Source organism: Scardinius erythrophthalmus, assembly GCF_964197995.2.
Source record: "Scardinius erythrophthalmus genome assembly, chromosome: 3".
Classification (NCBI taxonomy): Eukaryota; Metazoa; Chordata; class Actinopteri; order Cypriniformes; family Leuciscidae; genus Scardinius; species Scardinius erythrophthalmus.
Window position 1 is genome coordinate 8,805,998 of NC_138223.1, and position 21,008 is coordinate 8,827,005.

The following is a 21,008-nucleotide window of genomic DNA, read 5'->3' on the forward strand; positions in this document are numbered from 1 at the left end:
ACATACATAAACTTACTACTGTAATAAAATATATATTTTTTGAAATGTTGCCTGCATGCATTTTAGTGATATTGCAAAATAATTTGTTTTTCTTTGCAAATTCATACCTTTTTGTGTCCTCTCGAAGAAAACTTTAACAAAACGCAATATTTTTTCCAGGTCACATTAAGCTGCTAAAACAAGGCCTTTTTTTAATTTGAGGCATATTTGACATATTATGTAAGTATTAAAATGCATATTTTATTACAAGAGCCCTGCGTATGCCCAGTGCGATTGACTGCTGGCTGAAGACACGGTATTACTGAATGTCAGAAGTGAGATATATATTATTCATCTTTAATGTACTGACAAAGAAAAAGGCTAGCCTCGAATTATTAGTGTCTGCAGCTGAAGCATCCTCCATTTGCACTGTTTATATCAGGTCTCAATACAGACCCTTGAGCACCATCTGAGCTCACTTCTTGGCCAATCAATCCGATGAACTTATTAAGAGCCAACACAGTATGAGACTGACACTGTCAGGATTGAGTTCATTTATAGCCGAGACAGAGAGCTGAAGATGGCAACACAACAGAACGTAATGTTCTGAAAAGTTGTGAAATGCACACGGACTGGACTAAAGCAGATTTTGAGGAAACCGATAAAAGGTGTACACAAAATTTTAAGCTTAGCACCTGCGTACTGATCCTCCACTGTAGCTCAAACTAAAGCTATTGTGGTGAAATGCTCACAAAATTAGCATAAACCCAGTTTAAGTCTGAGGTCTTATTATAAACAAGTTTATTATGTGTTAACCGTTATATAAAAGCAAGTATTGTAAATATATTCAGGTCTGAACTGAAGCGGTTTGCAGGTGTTTTGCTGCCACTATAGGCTATTCACAATTTAGAACAGCCCTTTCATACCCAAATGCTAAAATTAAGTATTTCACCCAAATCCTTGTATGAATACCCTTACTAATCGCTGCAAAAGTCAATTATTTCATTATTTTAATCTGCATCGCCTAAAACTGATTCCTTTAATAGCTACTCCCGCCATAAAATCCTCACACAAAGACTGTCAGTCCGTTAATATATGACAGTAGACCTGAGGGAAAAGAGAAATGAACAGTGAGCGCAGAACAAAAGAGTTAAAGAATGAGCTGGAATAATGGAGAGATTTGCCGTTTAAAGGCCCATTTTCACAGTGGTATTCATTCACTTTCTGGAATCATCTCTGAAAGTAACATTTGGTAATGTCATACACTACCATTCAAAACTCATCTATATTGTTATCATAAAAAAATCCCATACTTTTATGTACTGACAAAAAAAGGTGGGTCGGCACCCTTTGTCTAGGTTTCATTAAACAAAAACAAACAAAAAAGAAACAAAAACCCCACAAATACATAACATTTATTTACAATATTTATTTATTTATGTGTGTGTCTGCCTGCCTGCCTGTCTATCTATCAGTATCTATCTACACACACACATATTTAAATGTACTATATTGAAATATATTGCTTATTTATTGGTGGCTATATCTATCAGAATTTTTGGGGAAAAGTCTTTCCTTTGGGTTTTTCATGTACAAACGACAATATTTTCAAGATGATCCCACGGATCTGCGATAACGGCTAAAACCGACTGTATTATTCATGTCAGGCCAGTAGCCAGTAGACTGAACACGTAATACACGTCACGTTTTCACAAATTTGCGTTTTTGTAGTTTCCACAGAGACGATAACGGTATCATTCTCGTTTTCAAAAGTTTGCGTTTTCAGGCCCCCAAAATGTAAATGTTTTGTGTAGGCCTACATGAACATCCAAAACGCATAAAAAGTTTTTAGTTGAAAATTAATGTAGTGTAAACGACCACTTAATTATATATACACACACACAGTGCCAACACATTTTCTATAATACATAAAAAAATATATACGTGGCTTGCACATTGCTAGAAATTATAACTTATAAAACTTTTTTTTTAATGAGAAAACAAAGCACATTTTAAATTGCAGTCAGTTTTCATAGTTGCACTTGCAATACAGAATACAACCAGTGGCTAACCAGGCTATATATATAAAACAATGACATCAAGACAAACGCTTTCATTCAAGTGTTTCCAAAATTTTGGCTGTCTTAAATGACATAGGGCGACAAAGGATACGGCACAGATTCCGTTAGAAACCTCTAATGTCATTTCATTGGATATAAATCTTTGAATCAAACGGAGAGTAATTCGGTAGTCAGACAATAAAGCCCTGCAACAGAGAAAGTGAAGGAAATGGTAAACAGATCAAAAGCAATGACAGAAAGGCAGAAAAATGAAGGATGAAGAAAATTCCTTCTGGGGCTCTGTAATCTTTTTAGGGTGCCTCTAACGCTGCTTCAAACCTCTTCTGGAACATTGGAACAACCGTGATTGGCTAGCCAAGCTTACGAGAGCTAATGTGATTGTGGCCTAGTGATATCTAACGTTACTTTATGTGTATGTTGGGAGAGATAGAGACAGAAAAAAGGTTGAGTGTGCAGGATTTATGGCTGCTAATATAATCGCAAGTACTGTTATCTAGTTGTAGAACATTTTCTGTAAGCCTAAGAGGAATCAAATGCAGCAAAAGCCTCTACTCACTATTATCTAGAAAGATAAGTGAGATCCAAAAGCAAACAGGCAGACTTTCTAGTCACAGCATTAATCTTTATTATACCAAAAGCCTATTCTCACTCTTAGAGTGGTACTAGTTAAAAATACCCAAAACCTCTTCAAATCATCGACTCTTCTCCGAGTTTGAGTGACAGGGGTTGTGTCTATCGAGAGAACCCGTCTCTGTCTGCTTCAATGCTCGTCGCTGTGGCAATGCAAGAGCATGACACTGTCTCTAGTTTCAAATGCCATGGTAAACTAAGAACAGATAAGGCAAACAATAGAGCGATATCTCCAGTCTCATCGGTGCAACTACCAAACCTCTATGAAGAAACGCATGGACAATTTGAAGGATGGACAATTTTCCTGGGGGAATGGTTTGTGACCTCCTTTTTTGGTCTCAAGTGCTAATTAGCATGACATAGATGTTGACATACATAGCACTACAATAGTACTGGAACACTTTCATTTCATTTCATTTTCATGCTTTTGTAAAAAAAGATTGGTACCTTTTGCCAACCACAAAACAGTTTTTCTTTTAAACTAGTGAGCCCAAAAATAATCTTTAAAACTTAAGCAACATTTAATGTACGAATGTCACTGCATTAGATAATCATAACAGAAACACTAAGATGTTTTGTCACATATATGTATTATTGTTAATTTTGCTATAAACACTAACAGAATGTTAATATCTACACCAAAATAATTACCACCGAATTTAAACGTTTGCATTGTAATAAGACAATGGCAGCTTATCTCTCCTCTCAGTCTGAAGTCCATTTTTTTTTTGCAGCGTTGTAGTTTGGTCTAAAGCTTCTCAGATATTCATTATTTATTCATTTACAGCTCCTCATTAGCATATATAGCCTTTTCCACCCCAAAGCTTTGAATTATATAAGGATCGTTCATGAAAAACAAAAACTTTCATTAATAACCAATGAGAGGCCACCTTATTCGACTCAAGATGATAAATGATAAAATGAATAAAATATAAAAATGTGTGATGAAAGAGGAAATGGGTACCATAGAATAAAAGGAGATTCGATTTAAAGGCCAAAGATTCTTGACCCACTGAATTGTTAAACAAATTATATTAAATAAAAAACTGAAGAAGTAGGATAAAGTATGAAAACAACAGGGGCCAAAAGTGACAGGAAGAGAGCTTGAGAGTGTGTGCATGAGTCTGTGCATAGTAGCTGTTTTTCTGAATTGATTTTGCCAGCCAAATACTGAGTTTGCATATAATAGGAACAGCTAACAGCAGGGACATTGAATCCGCAATGAATTCACTGGCATGAGAAGAAAGCAGAGATACTGGCTCCGCACACTACCTGAAACCACGGATACAGGATGAGAGTAACATTCTTTGCTAATTGCTTTGGCAAAATGGCACTTTGCATTGCTTGTGCGACAGATTTGAGACAAAATTCATCTGAAAGCAGTCTGAGTCATTTCAGATTAAATCTTAATGTGTGTACTGTAGGAAACTGTGGCATTCAAATGAAGATGAAAAAAAGAAAAAAAATTGTAATAACCACTGCCAGCTAAAATGGCCAGGGAATTTAAATACTCCCACATCCTCAAGGATTTGGTGCCAAATTGTACACAGCAAACATTTTTAAAAGACATAAAAGTTGATGCACTGCCAGGCAACTATTGTGGTTTCAATGGAGATATTAGTTTATCAATTAATCATTAGGTTATTTGAGTTGAGTTGAAGTGAAACACAATAAAAGCAGCTTCTAACTGGGCGTATGAATCATTATTCACTTGAACACAATGAATGGTTTGAAATCCGTTAGTTCCCAAAACAAATAATAGACTGAAAAGTTTAATATGTCTTTATTTTTTCCTCGATATGGGCAAATAAACTGCCATGAAAGATGATGTTCATAAAAACAGGACTGCACAGCTCTAGGTTTCCCTGGTATGTGTTAACCTGTTTCTTAAACAACACAATCTGGGTTTTATAGCATTAAAAGAAAAAGAAAAACACACAATACAGACTATACTACTGAAATGCTGCCATAAAGATTGTCAAGCTACGACAACCTCCAATGCTAAATCTGTATAAAAAAAGGCTAATCAAAAAATAATCAAACCTAGGAGTTCTGTAGATATTTGTGTCTTGCTCTGTGTGTGTGTGTGTGTGTGTGTGTGTGTGTGTGTGTGTGTGTGTGTGAGAGAGCTCCCTGAACACTGTGTGGTCGAGCATTGATGGGTAAATCAGGTGACAGTCTGGCGGCTGAACAGCTCGATGGTGACCGCGCTGAGGAACACTGGGATGCTCTTCTGATGGAAGAGATGCAGATCTACCAGTCCAGTTAGAGTGCGGGAAAAATCTGTCTCCAACAGCTGCATGCTGCCGCTGCCCATTGGACCAGCAGACTGGAGAGAGAGAGAGAGAGAGAGAGAGAGAGAGAGAGAGAGAGAGAGAGAGAGAGAGAGAGAGAGAGAGAGAGAGAGAGAGAGAGAGAGAGAGAGAGAGAGAGAGAGAGAGAGAGAGAGAGAGAGAGAGAGAGAGAGAGAGAGAGAGAGAGAGAGAGAGAGAGAGAGAGAGAGAGAGAGAGAGAGAGAGAGAGAGAGAGAGAGAGAGAGAGAGAGAGAGAGAGAGAGAGAGAGAGAGAGAGACAGGGGAGAGAGGTGTCCGTTTAAACATTTGTAACATAAACTACAAAGGTAAAGTAACAAATAAAGTTAAACTTACAAATGTTAACAAGTGTTTTAATCCACAAACAAACAAAAATAGTCAAACAATCCACTACCAGACACTCCCTAACAGCCACTAACTAGCTAACTGAGCTAACTGAATTAACCAAGTCTTAAATTGTTTGGTTTATGACAAGCTGTGAGTAATAAGGTCTAAGTGATAGACACAATAAACCAATTAACTAACTACTACTACATAACTAGATGACTATTCGTCACAAACTACTAACAGGAACCAAGTAATGAAAACTCACTAAAACAAACTTACTAAACATCGAACTTACTAACATTCACCAAGTCAAACACTGTTCTGGTTTATATCAAACCGTGAGTAACGATAAGCTCTGAGTAAACCAAAAAACTGCTACTCCAAAACTAATAAAAAAACTAACAGGAGTAACAAAAGTCTAACTACCTAACAAAATGAGATGTGCCAGTATAATACGATATATCAAGATAATGAACATGCACGATATTGTTATAGTGAATAATTATAATGGTATAGATATTGATATTATCCTAGATACTGTTTGAAAATGTTTTGATTCTTTATAGTTAGGTCACACTTTACAAGTAGGCTCCATTAGTTAACATCAATAAATGAATTAGCATAAACTGACAATGAAAAACACTTCTAAAGAATTTATTAATCTTAGTTAATTTCTAACATTTAATAACACATAATTGAAATAAAAGGTTTTAACTATTATTTAATGGATCTAAACATGAACTAACAGTTGTATGTTTTTTTTAACTAACGTTAACGAAGAATAATAACTTATGTAACAAAAGTAGCTATTGCTTATTGTTAATGTTATACACTAACATTGGTAATTATACACTAACTAACATTCCCTAAACCACACAGTTTGAGTTTACTTATGTCAGGCAGTGAGTAATGTTAGCCTTTACATAAACAATAAAATGTTCAGATGTACAAACACCCCTTAAAACCTTCAGATGCATATCAAAGAAAAAGAAAAAGCAGTGTGTCTGTGATTAATTGCTTGCCCAGAGTACAACTAAGAGGAAGCAAACACAAAATGAGGGCATCAATGCACAACGGTGCTTTTCCATGTCGAATCTATTTAAGCCTGACCTCCACAAGAAGTTGTTAGCATCAAATATATTTTACATTTAGAGGGCCTGAGAAAAGAGGGCTCTCATGATTATTTTTTGCCGTTTTCTGTGATTTATGAAGCATCATAATGCTGTCTCATAACACAGAAAGGCCCCCCTCGACACCAGACCTTCTAATACCTGTCCCGGCAAACTGGGCACATGTGGAAATGCCTCTCCTTTGTCTCCAACTTGGTTTTGTTTTCCATTTTCCCAGATCACATTTTAATAAAAGGTCATCCAGTATTTTTTCTCTTTGTTTTTGAGAGAGAGTTATTCAGATTGTGACCTTATCAATGTGTTTTTGTATTGCCACCGCCACAAAAGGTTGTTATAAACAATATGTGACCTTTCGGCTAACAACAAGTTTTTGTTGATGTTAAAACCTTCCTCAAGTCCACATAAGAGGTGAGAGAGGACAGAAAGATAGAAACGCTATTATGAAATGAGAAGAAAAACGATTGACTCAGGGTATAGTGGGGCCAACGGACAATGGTAGAAGTTTCCAAATTAGTCTAGTTTCTTTTCTCTTTCATCTCTCCATTCTCCACGGACAGCCAGTTACTTTGCCTAAAACAGTCAAGCCTGGAGCCTGCAAACTCCACACGTATCTTCATGTAATGACATCTCTCGCTGAGCTTCCTTTCCAGTTTCCTCTCTTCAACGAGTTTGCTTAAATGCAGCTTTTAGACTGAAGGGGTGTGAAGAGAATAATTACAACACTTTGCATTTGACCCAAACAGCTGTTTTCTCTCTGAGGATGTAAAAAGCCATTCATAATGACAGTTTATGCAGTACTGTAGAGAGAAATGGGGAGAGAAAGACAGACAGCAAGGAAAAAATGAAAAATATGCTTGCCTAGAGTTTGCTCAAGATGCATTTCAGTACATGGAGTGACACCTGTTTCGACTCAGCCTTCAAGATCTTCCAGGGACTTTCAGTGTAACAGCCTATATATCTCCTAACAAATCCAGAGAGAGTCATGCACGCCACAAACCACCTCCAGCACAAATACCAAATAAATACACAGAGAAGAAAGTAAAAACGGCACGGTCTCAAGAGATTTTACAATATATCTGAAGCCCTTCCCTTCAACGCTTTTACTATAGCAGCACGACACACACACACACACTCAAAATGTTGGGGTCAGTAAGACTTTTTTTTTTATTAATCATTTTGTTCAGCAAGGATGCATTAAATTGATAGTAAAGGTTTGTAATGTTACGATTTTTTTCTATTTCAAATAAATGTTTTATTTTAGGCATGTTACCATGTAAAATATTGTTGTGGTAACTGCAAAAAAAAAAAAAAAAAAAAAAAAAAAGTTATGTAGAAAACCCAGCACTGAAGTAATTTAAAGTTTGCAGTGAGCCAGGAAAGCATGTGCACACAAACAAATTTATGATCCAGTACATCTGAGTCGTCTGTTGGTGCGAGCGCACCCTGCCGAGCTTAAAGAGAGGAAACGAGAAGCTGTCATTGCTTCCAGTGTGAGGCGGAGGTGTGTGAAGAGCAGTAATTGGCTGTTAAATTAGCTTTATCTACTGATTAGGCAGATGTATAATTAACCAACTGCTCCTTGCTAACGGCACATCGTGCTTTACCACATCCATGACATGAGATACGTGTTGTATTGCAGATAAAAAGTTACATTAGCTAATAAATATCACATTAAATTGTACATTACACTAGAAAACAAACATTTTAAGTATAAAGTGGGCTAGAAAAAAAAAGTATGACATTTAAAGCTAGGGTAGGCAATGTTTTTCATAAACACTTTACGTTATACATGTTGAAACTCTCTTCACATCCTGATAGCAAATCATTATTAGAAGTGGTCTAAATATATATATAAAAAAATGTACATTTATCTTGTGTGGAAGTCTCAGGACCAAAAAATGTTCGTCCAATCATTGCATATGGTTTTTCTCGGAGCGGTTCACATCCTCAGAGTTGTTTAAGGCAGAGCTCTGTAAGTTGTTTACGTTCATTACTTTTGTAATGTTATGTGCTTTGAGACATGGGGTAATTTAACGCCGTCTCTCGTGACGCTTTGCGAGTTCATGAGTTTTAGAGGAGGCATGGCTTTGGAGACGCTCTGAAGGAAGGATGGGATCTTATGCTTTCAAAGCTAGCTCGCTATTGTTAGCCTCTCCAAAATCACCTACCCTATCTTTAAGACACAATGTATGAATGTCAGTGCATTAAAATATCAAGTGGCATTCAATTTATTAAAAAATTTTTTGGGAACTTTAGTTGTTATATTTTCAAGTTGGTCAAAAATAACTAATATCAGGAGGACTTAATGACTAGCGTTTTGATATAGGCTAACTGATAAATAAATAAATATAATACTTGTATAACGATTTGAATATTTTCATAAGAACTTACAAACATGACTTTTTGCTAGAAAAAGAATCATCCTAGCTGCTGTTGTGAGCAGAGTGAACACTTGTAGAAAAACAACAGATGTGTTTAGAGAGGACAAGCTCCATCTATGATGCCACTGACAACAGATGCAATAGATCTACTGACTTGCTTAAAAATTCTGAAAATGCAACTAGCAAATGCAACTCCATTTCTCAGATACATAGTGAAGTTCTCAGTGTTCATGAAGACATGCAGACGTTTGATCTGGAACTAACTAAGGTTACAAAAATGTTATTTATTTATAAGTATGTAATTTATTACTTGTAACTAAAACTTAACTAAACTTGACTGAAATAAATATATTTCTTTAAATGGGAAATGTGGGTTTAATAACTACAAACACACATGGCCTAGTTATTTAATGCATTTTGTATATTTAATTTGTATTTTCTAGATGGTTTAAATAGTAAAAATATATACACACACAAATAAATAGGTAAATAAAAAACATACATGTATATATAAAATGTGAATACAACTATATTTCCTTGCACTGATGCCATGATTTTGAAATGCGTGAAGAAAAAATAAATAAATTACTGGGAGGACCACCTCTCCAACTGGAGAGGAGATGTTATTGAATAATCAGAAATATGCAAATGAAAAACAAAAAGACTTCAATCTAAATGCAGATTTTGACATTTTGCCTAGGATGGAAAAAAACAACAACGGGATGAGTGGCAGAGTAAATATCAAAACCATTATCAAGGGTTTACTTTGACTATCAAGAATGCAGGACATTAGCGTATGCATTAAGGTGCATATGAGAAATGTCTGCAAATGTCTATTTAGTATTTAGTCACGTCATCTGCTGCCTGTCTGTCCATACACAATAAACGTTTTAGCAAGGATAATTATCAGTTCCTGTACCAAAGTAAAAAAACAACAACTCACTCAGTGAATCTCCTTTGACGTTCAACGGAAACGTAGAGTACATTTTTGTCTGTTTATGTTCTTGCTATATGCTTAATAGAGCATACAGAATTGAGTTACAGTACAGTAAATGCCACACTTCAACCCACCATCTGTGAGAAGCAACACAAGAACAACTTCATAACATGGAAAATAACATCTGTAGATTAGACTACAAGACATAGTGAGAAAAACAGATCAGTTAATCTAAACTTCCTTAAAGTGAATTTAAACTTTCTAATGTAAAACACACACACACACACACACACACACACACACACACACACACACACACACACACACACACACACACACACACACACACACACACACACACACACACACACACACACACACACACACGCCAGATGAAATGTTTAAACATTTAGTGGTGTTTGTTTGATAAAGTTGGACATGCATCTCATCCTGCACTATTTGTCCTACAGACACGAACATTGTGAGGTATTGATTATTAAAACAGAAAATTCTTAAAACTTTCATTGGTTTAAACTGAAGAAGAGATAGAATTAAATTATAACTTGTATATGTAAATTATAATTGGTTAAAATTCCATTTGCTTAAACTGAAGGAGAGATACAAGCCTCCATATATATATATATATATATATATATATATATATATATATATATATATATATATATATATATATATATATATATATATATATATATATATATATGTACCAGAATATTATAGAGACTTTTTTGGCTTGGCCCAATGAGAAACTGCCAAGCAAAATGCTAAAAAAAAAAAAAAAAAAAATACCCAGAACAACTTAACAACTGCATAGCAACACCCTGGACACCCTCCACTACTTATTTTCTTGGTTTTTCTCATCTTCTATGAAACTGGCAAACTTTCTCTTGGGTGTTTGAAAAGACTTTGATTTAGATTTTTCAATCATCGAAGTTGTGAAACATTCTCTTGCCTAAGTGTTTCTGTATCCTCAGTTTAAACAAATTAAAATGTATCAGTACAAAAAGCTTGCTGTCCTTACAAAACCTCTTTCCCCATAAGACTCCACCACACACAAACAACTTCTGCTGTCATGACAGGCTAACACGATGGCTGACACATGCTTTATGAACGGAGAGAGAATGAAAGCACGAGCCGGTCTGGAAAAGAATGTCACACGGAATAGCACTCAAACTCTGTCGGGAAACTTTCGCCACTCGACAGCTTTGATGGACAGAGATGATGTCTGCTAGTTTAGGCATTCGATCTTCAATAGACAAGGCAGTCTCTAGGGATCAAATCAAATGTCTAACCACTCATTGCATTTCATGTTCTCTCTAGACCAGAAGAGAGAGCCCACGCATGAGGACACATGCGCATGCTGTATGTTGGGCTGGAATCTATAAACCTGTTCTGCATGGATTACTCTTGACCAGATGTTCCGAGATACAGACAGTCTATAGAGAATCAGTACTGTACATTAAGCATATTATAATCGGTATATTCATATATATTAAGGTCTGAAATTGCACTTGTACAGCATTCTTTGGCATCCAAAAAGAAGAATATATGAAGATAAGCAGGTTATGTGAAATTCCATGAAACAAATCCAAACATTGAATATAAAATGTGCGGTTTCATATCCTGTGTTCCCACACCCTTTAACCAATTCATTTCCACGATAAGGACTTTTGTACATTGTACAGAGATTCATGAAGAGCAACTGGATGAAAGATTTTACAGCAGAACTAAAACAAAATGAGATAGATAAATATTACGTAACTTTACTATAGACATATATACACCATAAATAAAAATATACACAATAGAAATGTCTGTAAATTTTCACTATAGAAATCCCCATTCATAAATACATGATTCACTATAGAAAATTCAATAAAATAAAAAAATATTTACTATAGAAATTTCCATAAATAAAATATACCATACTTCACAAAACTAAAAAAAAAAGTCTTCATATTTCAAATGTATATCAAGAGCTGAGGGGAGGAATAAATATAATAACCACTGCTGTGTTAGAAGTAGTTCAAGGCACCATAGTGGATCCATAAAAAAATAATCTAAGAGTTCAAGCTGTGAATGCAAATTTTATTGGTCAAGATAGGATAGGAAAGAGTTCAGTCGGAAAAAGAGAAACTCCAGTCCACGACAGTGTATTGACTGAGGCTAGAGGAGACTGAGATTCACTCTTTCAAATCAACTGCACAGACAGGGTCCAAAATTAACTTTGCCATGCCTGCTAATGGTACGTGATATGAGAAAATTTACCAGCAGTTATTATTTCCTACCTTGCGTGAAAATGTATTTTGCATTTTTTTTTTAACTATATAATAAAAAAACATGTCAATGCACTTTTTTATTTGGTGGCTTAAAACAAAGAATATTCCACATTTGTGTCACTGTATGGAGAGGCAGAGGCAGTTGAGCAAGAAAAGACTGTAACTGGGTTGCAAATTTGATTGCCAGGAACATGTCAACAAAGGTGAAAATTAGGGTTGGGCGGTATTACGGTAATATCGGATACCGCGGGATCTTAAAATAGCACCGGTATCAGTTTCAATACCGTCATTACCGGCACTTATATAGCCTATAATATATATAATTTATTTATTGCCTAAAAATGCTTGTGTGGTTGCAGTTTGGTAATATTTCTGGTTCCAGCCAAATGAGAAGGGAGAGGCGGTAAATACTGACGAGGCAATTTGTAAATTGTGCCATAAAAAGGTGACCGCGAGAGATGTAAACACCTCTAACCTAATGTCGCATCTCCGAAACTACCACCCACTCACTACTGCCAGGATGCATTTTGTTCTCGAGTTCATTAAATAAGCGCATTAAGTTTCGTATTTGTTAAAATATTATAATGTTATTTTTTCCATCGTTGTTGATTATGAAAAGTGAACAGCACAAATAAGATGGGATGCATCGGGAGTCAGACGATTTGACCACTTCAATAAATTTCGTTTTGTAAAAGGCCTCTTTAAAACGAATTTCGTTTTGTATAAATTGTATCTTAATTTTAATAAAATTTTCATCAACCAAATTGCCTGGATTTAATATAATCATGACATGATGGGCGCTGGCATGCCACGGTCACTTGAAATTGAAATCTCATAAATTAACCGAAACTCAGAGATGGCGATCGTCAATTTCTTTAAACAAAACAATTCAAAACGAAAAGAAATATAGGGTAGGCTACTCTCTGATTAATCCATGATGTGCATGCCGATCGTCAATTTCTTTAAACGAAACAATTCAAAACGAAAAGAAAGAGTCCACTCTGATTATTTAATCCATGATGTGCATTTCTCTCTAGGCGCGTTCATACAGAGATGCGATCATCAATTTCAGTAAACGAAACCATACAAAACGAAAAGAAATAGACTAGCCTACTCTCTGTAATCCATGATGTGCATTTCTCTCTATCGTTCACTATGGAGATGGCGATCGTCAATTTCTTTAAACGAAACAATTCAAAACGAAAATAAATCTGATTGATCAATGATGTGCATTTCTCTCTATAGGCGCGTTCACTACAGAGATGGCGATCGTCAACTTCCATCTTTGCAGAAAAGATTTATTAATAAAAATCAATGGACACGCGTCAACGGATTACAAAGGCACTTCTTGCTTGTTGCACGCACACAGATATTATGTTGAATAATGGTGGGCTCCGGCTCATAATAACAGTTAATGCCGTCGGCCGGACTCAGACACAACGTGCACGGCTTGATTTTATTTTATTTTTTCTTTTTTTTTTTATCTGGCATTCAGTTTCTGAACGGTGTAGGCACAAGCCAACAGTTTGGTGACGCCATCTGAGCCCATTATGTCATAATTTTTAATTAGTCACGGTAATACCGTATACCCCGGTAAAATAGGGAGGAGGTTTGACGGTATCAAAATTCCAATACCGCCCAAGCCTAGTGAAAATCAACAAAGAGACGAACAAAGATACAGAACATTAGCAATAAAAGTCGTATGAACAGATTTTTTTCACTTGCAAGTTCATCAACAGCTATCAAAGCTCTTTTTGGATATTTTATCTTCTCTGAAATCTAATACATGATTTAAACCCCTCAAAAATAGACTTCAAACTCAAAAGTGCAGCCTCAGTAGCAAACAGCCAAGAGAATGACTTGAATGAGAATGCGTCGACCGTGCAAGTGAATTTTAGACCTTTGATATGATTTTTTTTTATACATTGTCATAAATTACAGCATGTACTGTTATCAGTTCTCTGACGTTCCCTCACTACATGCACTCACTTGCAAACATATTCTTGATTTCACTCATTAATAGCTCATCAGTGAGTTTAATCAGCGAGTCCATCAAAAGGTGTAATCATCCCCTGATTGGACGATAGGAAATGCCAGAACGCTGATCAAAACAAGCATAGAGACACCTGCCGTTCCAATGTCGACAATCAAAGCAGCGCTACTGTTACTATGGAGATTATCAAAGCCAGAAACTTTGTCATCCTAACCTTTGAGGTTAAAGCAAGACATGGCATCGGCAAAGGTCAGCACAAGGACACATTAAACTGTCAGTGCGTGTACACTCAGAGGGTGACATTTGTGAAGTCATTATAAAGGCTACGAGGATATTTAACATACTGAATACAGGTCAATGCTTAAGACACAGTGATTTGCTGTGAACTTTAATCAAACTCTACTCTTATTTAAACAGAACACTGCTGATAATTAAAAATAAAATCTTTGCAAATACATGCAAATGGCTACTTGCACTTTGAACAAATCCCTATCTGTAAGTATTACATTTCAGCATGCAACTCATTGTGCACTGTTTGTGATATGGACATGAAGGATACCTCAACCATGTTGTTTGTTGAGGAGAGATGTGCTATTATTTTTTAAAGAACTCTACTATTAGAATTACTACTACTAGAACTATTAGAGATTAGTGGTGACCAATATGGATTTTGGGATTTCTGATATATATGCGCTGAAAAAAATTAAGAGACCACTGCAAAGTTGTTGTCGGGCAACTTTATGATGAAAAAATTGGCTGAAATTTTTTAATGGCTGGTGACCATCCATCTTACTCTTGATAACATTACAAAGGTTTTCAGTGGGGTCCAGGTCTGGAGATTGTGATGGCCATGACAGGTTCTTGATCTGGTGGTCCTCCATCCATACTGTGATTGACCACTGAGTTAGGGAACATTGTCAGAGAAGAAGGAAGCAATATTTCTTTCAGGATAATCTTGTACGTGACTTGAGTTATGCATCCTTTGCAAAGACGTATCTGCCAGATTCTAGCCTTACTAAAACACCACCAGATCATCACCAATCCTCCACCAAATTACACTGTGGGTGCTGTGGCACGAGAGACTGTGACTTTAGAGGACCAGGTGTTAAGCAAAGATGAAAAATGGACTCAGAGAAGATCAGAATCAGGCAGATCTGTCTGTTTACCCTCTTTTGAAAAATCATGGAAACACTATCATAGATTTTTTCGTTTGATATTGAAGCATGTATAGGGATTATGGTTGATCTGTACGAACCAGGCAGGTTAGAAACGCACGTGATTCACAGATTAATTGCAAAGTTTAACCATCATTGAGCTCAAGTTTTTATGTCATGTCAGTTTAAAAATTCAAGTGATTTTAAACCATTCAAGTGCAAGAAGACTGCAAAAGAGAATCACACACAGAGTCGTGCAGACAGCATGCGAACAACAAAATTGAATTCTCTTTAGCATCTATTTGAGCTTGAATGGACAAACACGTAAAATTATGGGATTTAAATTAATCGTGAGTAAGAGGCAGAGGCGTTGTGTGCACAGATGTGTAAACATGATGGTTATAGACCTTCTACAAGGCAGTGCCATATTTGATTTTGAAACGGGAATGAAAGCGAGGCTGTGAGGGACAGACATCTGTTTTGGCATTGTTGTTTTTTTATGACAAAACACTGCAAAAATATATTTCCATGACATTTCAGTAGAAACAAAATCTCCAGACAACATGAGATGTGGAAAATCATAAGTGATCTAGGAGCTTTCTACAGCGGATGGCATTGAAAACACAGTAAGTCTATCCCTCACACCCTCACTTTCATACCTGTCAAGGTGCTGCTCTGAATAAGGTCTATTGTAGATCCAGGCTAAATGTGAACATGCATTTACTCATCTCACTTGCACAAAAACAGATTCAATATTCCTCTAAATGAATGAAAAAAGTGACATGGAAACTCAGAATATTACACAAACCTGCAATAATTGTATATGTACAGGTGTAAATTTGCATATCCTTCAGCCTGAGGCTTATTGATTTCACAGTTGGGTGAAACATCTTAGTAACATCACAGAAATGCCTTGGGAATCACAGCTTAGATTTAAGGCTGAATTTTACTCAGAAAATGTAAGTGTTTTTTTGACCCCTAAGTACATTTCATTCTCTGATGTGAATTAAATAGGCAGACAAGGAGTTTTGCAGCTTTGAGGAGTTTAAAAAGTGGACTTGATACCCTGTTTCAATAACACCCACACAAAAGCATGAACAGAGTGAGAGCTCTCACGACCAATGTGCTCTTATGCTAAAACCTGCGATGAACAAAGAACGTTTTGTCAAAGCTGCACAATGACTACGGTGCTCGCCGTGTGCCGGGAATAGACTGTTGATTAAAATTATAAGCACGCTACACAAAATTGAGCCTTTTCAGCTGCATTCAGTTTGTTTTTATCTCATTGAATAGAGACAGCAGCATGGCTTAAATATCGCAGATAAAAGGAATTTAAGATTTTTTTCCTATCTGTACTTTGAAGGTAAATTTTCTATTGGGGACAAACCGTTAGAGGGTGAAATTAATCTAATATTATGTGAAAATGGATGCTATGTACGTTACTAACCAAATGTACCCACCATCAAAGCACAGAGACACTAATTACAGCAAAGATGAGAGGACACAGAGTATACAGTCTTCTTTTGATGGAACGGTCCATGTTATTGCTACACTCATGAAAAATGCAAAAGTAGTATAGAACTAGATTTTTACATTTTCTGAGAAATGCTTGCTGCAATGATAAGGTGTTCTAGGTGGTTGCTGGGGTGCTGCAATGCGATTTACAAGGTTTTCCAAATGGTTACTTGCCTAATGGTATGAGTATTGGGGTATGCACGGATAGTCAAATATTCAATCTGTAATTATTATGCGACAAATTAAAAATACTACACAGATAAATTATCTGATAGCAAGATTATCTCGAGACATATGCTTCCTTTAATTTTTGACGAGGGAGACTATTTTAAGAAACTCTATCACTGCGCATTTTCTCTGTACCCAGCCTTTGTTATCAGACTGAGACTGTTATTTATATATATATATATATATTTATATATTTATGAGCCCATATATTCAAATACAATATTGTTGAAAAATGCCCATCCCTATAATGTTTATTAAAGCTGATATAAAAAAATGACTGAAACAGAAACAACAGCAACAAAAAAACATTAAAAATTAAGGGGAAAAAGTGGCTGAAAAAACAACAACAAAAAAACCCCACTAATGAAACCAATAATAAATTGACTGACAAATTTTTGTTTTTGTTTTTTTGATCATGGTTGTCTTACGGAGCTATTGAGAGAGTGTCTGACATGTATGAACCTGTTTAGGAGAAGATATGCCATCTTCAGAGAGTAATATGTCACATTGTAAGATTGACAATATGTGTTATATATGCAATATATGCTCTGTCAAGATGTAGACTGCCTCAACTGTTGTTGATTACATAACTTTTATTATTAAACCAGTTAAAAAAAGAGAAACCTTTAATATATTTATCAAAATAGAAATGCATCTATGAAAAAAAAAAAAAACTAAAATGCCAAATAAAATAACTAAACAAACAAACTATTGTAAAAAAAAATTGAAATCAATATTACATTTTAAGATATTAAAAACCAAACTGAAAACTACAAAACTATAAATAGGGAATTTACAGTTTAACTCAAAATAACAGTGATACTACATTACATTAGTGAGAGTTCAAGATTTCGAGACCATTAGAAAAATAGGCAAAGCACAGTAACTACACACTGTCAAAACTGAGACAAATCAAGTGTCAAGTGATCTTAGAATATTATCTACCCTGTGACAGATCCTTTTGGTTCAGCAATGTTCAAATTCTGAGTGTGAAATTCAATCGAAACTATTTATTTCTCAGTTCCAGTGTCGGTGTAGTTACAGTGTTTTTTCCTCTCAGGTATCCAGAATTTTAACTATCAGCATAATATATGGTCACTTAAAAAAAATAAAAAATTATCACCAAAAACTATGTACATGCTCATGTAAAACAAAACAAACAAAGAACCGAATAACCTCAAATAGTTGGCTAACCCATCCCTAAAAAAATTGTTTTAACAAAGTTTGAAGTGGGAGTGAAATGGAAGAGAATATTGTGGCAGCAGTGTGACAGTTTCATCGCCGCCTCACGTTTTCTACTTTATTTCTCTTTTAATTGTGACCATTGATTGAGTATTTTCTCTGCCTGGCTCCCCGTTGAGATGAGCTCAGCAGGGAAAGAGGCTGATTGGTTTTGCGTCTGAGAAACTTCTGATTACTACTGGAGCTGAAAACTTAGCTGAGGGCAGCAATCAAGGCGACCAACCTGGCCTGACAATTACTGAAACTGAGTTAAGAGATGATGAGAGAGAATGGCAACATAGCGGCAAAACACTGCTGGGCAATGAAGCGGATGCATATAGGTGGTGGCTGTGTTCAGATAAACACTGGAAAGCTAAAAATGTAACTGCCAGATACTGTGATTGAGGGTTATGGTTAAATCTATGTGCAAGTGTGTCTGCAAATCGAAACTTTGCAGTTATTTTCAAGTTATTTTCAGTGTGGCTTTGAGCTTGTCAGATATTTACCAGCAAAACAAAATGAAGTATGCATAATTTTATGAGCATGTATTTGGTTTTTGAACTGCTCACTTATACTTAAATTGCAATTACATGAATGTTGTTAACAGTTTACTGTTGTAAACTGTTGAAACGTCATTTAGAATCTCTGCGAAGGAAAATCTATTTGCAACTGGGAAAAGTCTAAATATGAGGTCTTTTGGTACAGTTTTTTTGTCTTTCATGTCAAATATTAATGAGTGCATACTAGGATCATGAATGATTTAATATTTCGACAAAAGGGATGTTTGTATTTTCTACACAGCTATCCAAAAGCTATCCCACCATAAATTCCTTGCTGTAACCCAATTCGCCAACTTATACTATGCCCTAAAAGTAATTATGTACTATGCCCTAAAAGTATGCAAATTGCATAATGATGCATTTAAAAGTAAATGACCAAATGCATTATTACAAATTTCACAATGTTGTTGCAGATGAAATATAATGTGGATAACATTGAACTCATATCTTTTCATCAGGTCAGATACTGATTATTAAATCACTCAAACTCCTTTATCTAAACCTCTCTACTTAACCGCCGGACTCGCACACGCCATGTTTGTAGTTTTTTGACACTTTTTATTCGTGTTTGTAGTTCTAATCGAATCCTCATCCAGAGCGCAATGGGTTGTGGTCAATATTAGCCAATAGTGTGTATCTGGGTATTTCTGGAATACTAATTTTAACACTATGATTTGGGACACACTAATTCTAATTTCGAATACTATTTAGGACGGATAGTATGCGAATTGGGATGCAGCACCCATCTTCTAATGCTTCAATCTTTTATTCAAAATGTTAATCTTAATTTAAAATTCTGTTCAATACAGATAATACAATAATTATTTACAAGTTATGGCGGGTAACTGTTAAACGGCTGCTATTAAAATTCTATAAAATGTAAAAAAAAAACAAAAAAAAAATAGTAAAACAAAAACTAAATGCTACAAGTGAAGTAAGCATCGAAATATAATGTACAGTATGAAAAATAGATTGAGATTTGCTATAGATTATGTTTCTGTTTTAAAAAATAACTAAGTCAGTGTTAAATGATGCAAATGGAATCTAAATATAAAAAATATGGATGAGAATGTAGGATTAAATCTAAAATACTGATCAAACCAATAACCTCAAATATAATAAATAATAAAAATAATAAATGTTAAATGATGTTTAATGATGATGATCAGCAGATATTGTGCATCCCTATGTAAATCTTTACAAAAATTAACACCTCTACAGATTACATTCCCCACAAATACATAACTGGGATTTAGAGCTCTTAACCTAAAATCAATCAGTGACATATGCTTTGTCCTCCAGTTTAGAAAAGGTAAATTAACTGAGAAAGACTTTGTTTTCTGAACAAGGTTTCTTGCCAACCCAGAATGCCCTTCTAAGAGCAGAAATGTAATTTTAAAAGCAATAAGTCTACGATGAGTCTACGCTAACATGACGTTAAGATGATACTCCATATGCCCTCAATCAATACAAACCCGTTTTTCCTGCAGGAGTCGCCCACGATTTGAATTAACAGCTGGACTAAAGTTTTCCTCAGATTCAGTTACCGTCTTGAGTCACTGCCAAGCCTTATAATGCAGTAAACACAAAGGGTTTCAAAGAAAAATATATACCATAACATTTGGCTGACATTCTTTACCGTCACTGAGAGGTTTCATAATGTGAAGCAAATGGATAATTAGAAGACAAAAGTCTGTTCTAAACCACTAACCCTATGTATTAAACTTTGGAGAGTGACTCGTCCTGCACCATTCGTGCTAGAGGAATGAACAATACCTCAAATCGTGCGGCTTGAGGAGAGGTGTGCCATTATTTTTCTAAGCCATTGGACTGGTGAACAATAATGGTTGTGGCCTAATGGTTAAAGAGAGTCGGACTTGTAACCCTAATGCCGTGGGTTTCGAGTCTCAGTATATAGGGGGAGCAAATGAACAGCGCTCTCTTCCACTCTCATTACCCACAGCTGAGATGCCCTTGAGCAAGGCCCCAATCGCTCCCAAGGCGCCTGCTCTGGGTGTGTGTTTATTGTTGTGTGTGTATATGGATGGGTGATTCGAGCACAAATTTCAAGTATAGGACACCATACTTGGCTACACGCATCACGCCACTGTTATAATTTACATGATTATATTATTCACAATTATATGATTAAGCTTTAATAATCTTAAGCTTTAAAACAAACACTGCATTTACCTAAATCACAAAAAAAAAAATCATGCAATATAAATTAACACGTCACGCCTAAATGCACTTATTTGGA

The 21,008-nt window shown here is 35.6% G+C and overlaps 1 protein-coding gene across 2 annotated transcripts in view; it reads right to left on the minus strand.

Annotated features, from left to right (window-relative positions):
• Nucleotides 1-4,450: 4,450 nt before the first annotated feature.
• Nucleotides 4,451-21,008, minus strand: part of mad1l1 (mitotic arrest deficient 1 like 1) — a 71,712-nt gene continuing 55,154 nt past the window's right edge. For both annotated transcript variants that reach the window (XM_081360413.1, XM_081360414.1), the window contains exon 18: nt 4,451-5,019. In XM_081360413.1, the coding sequence (XP_081216539.1) occupies nt 4,858-5,019 (162 nt within the window). In that variant the 3' untranslated portion in view covers nt 4,451-4,857. The remainder of the gene's footprint in view (nt 5,020-21,008) is intronic.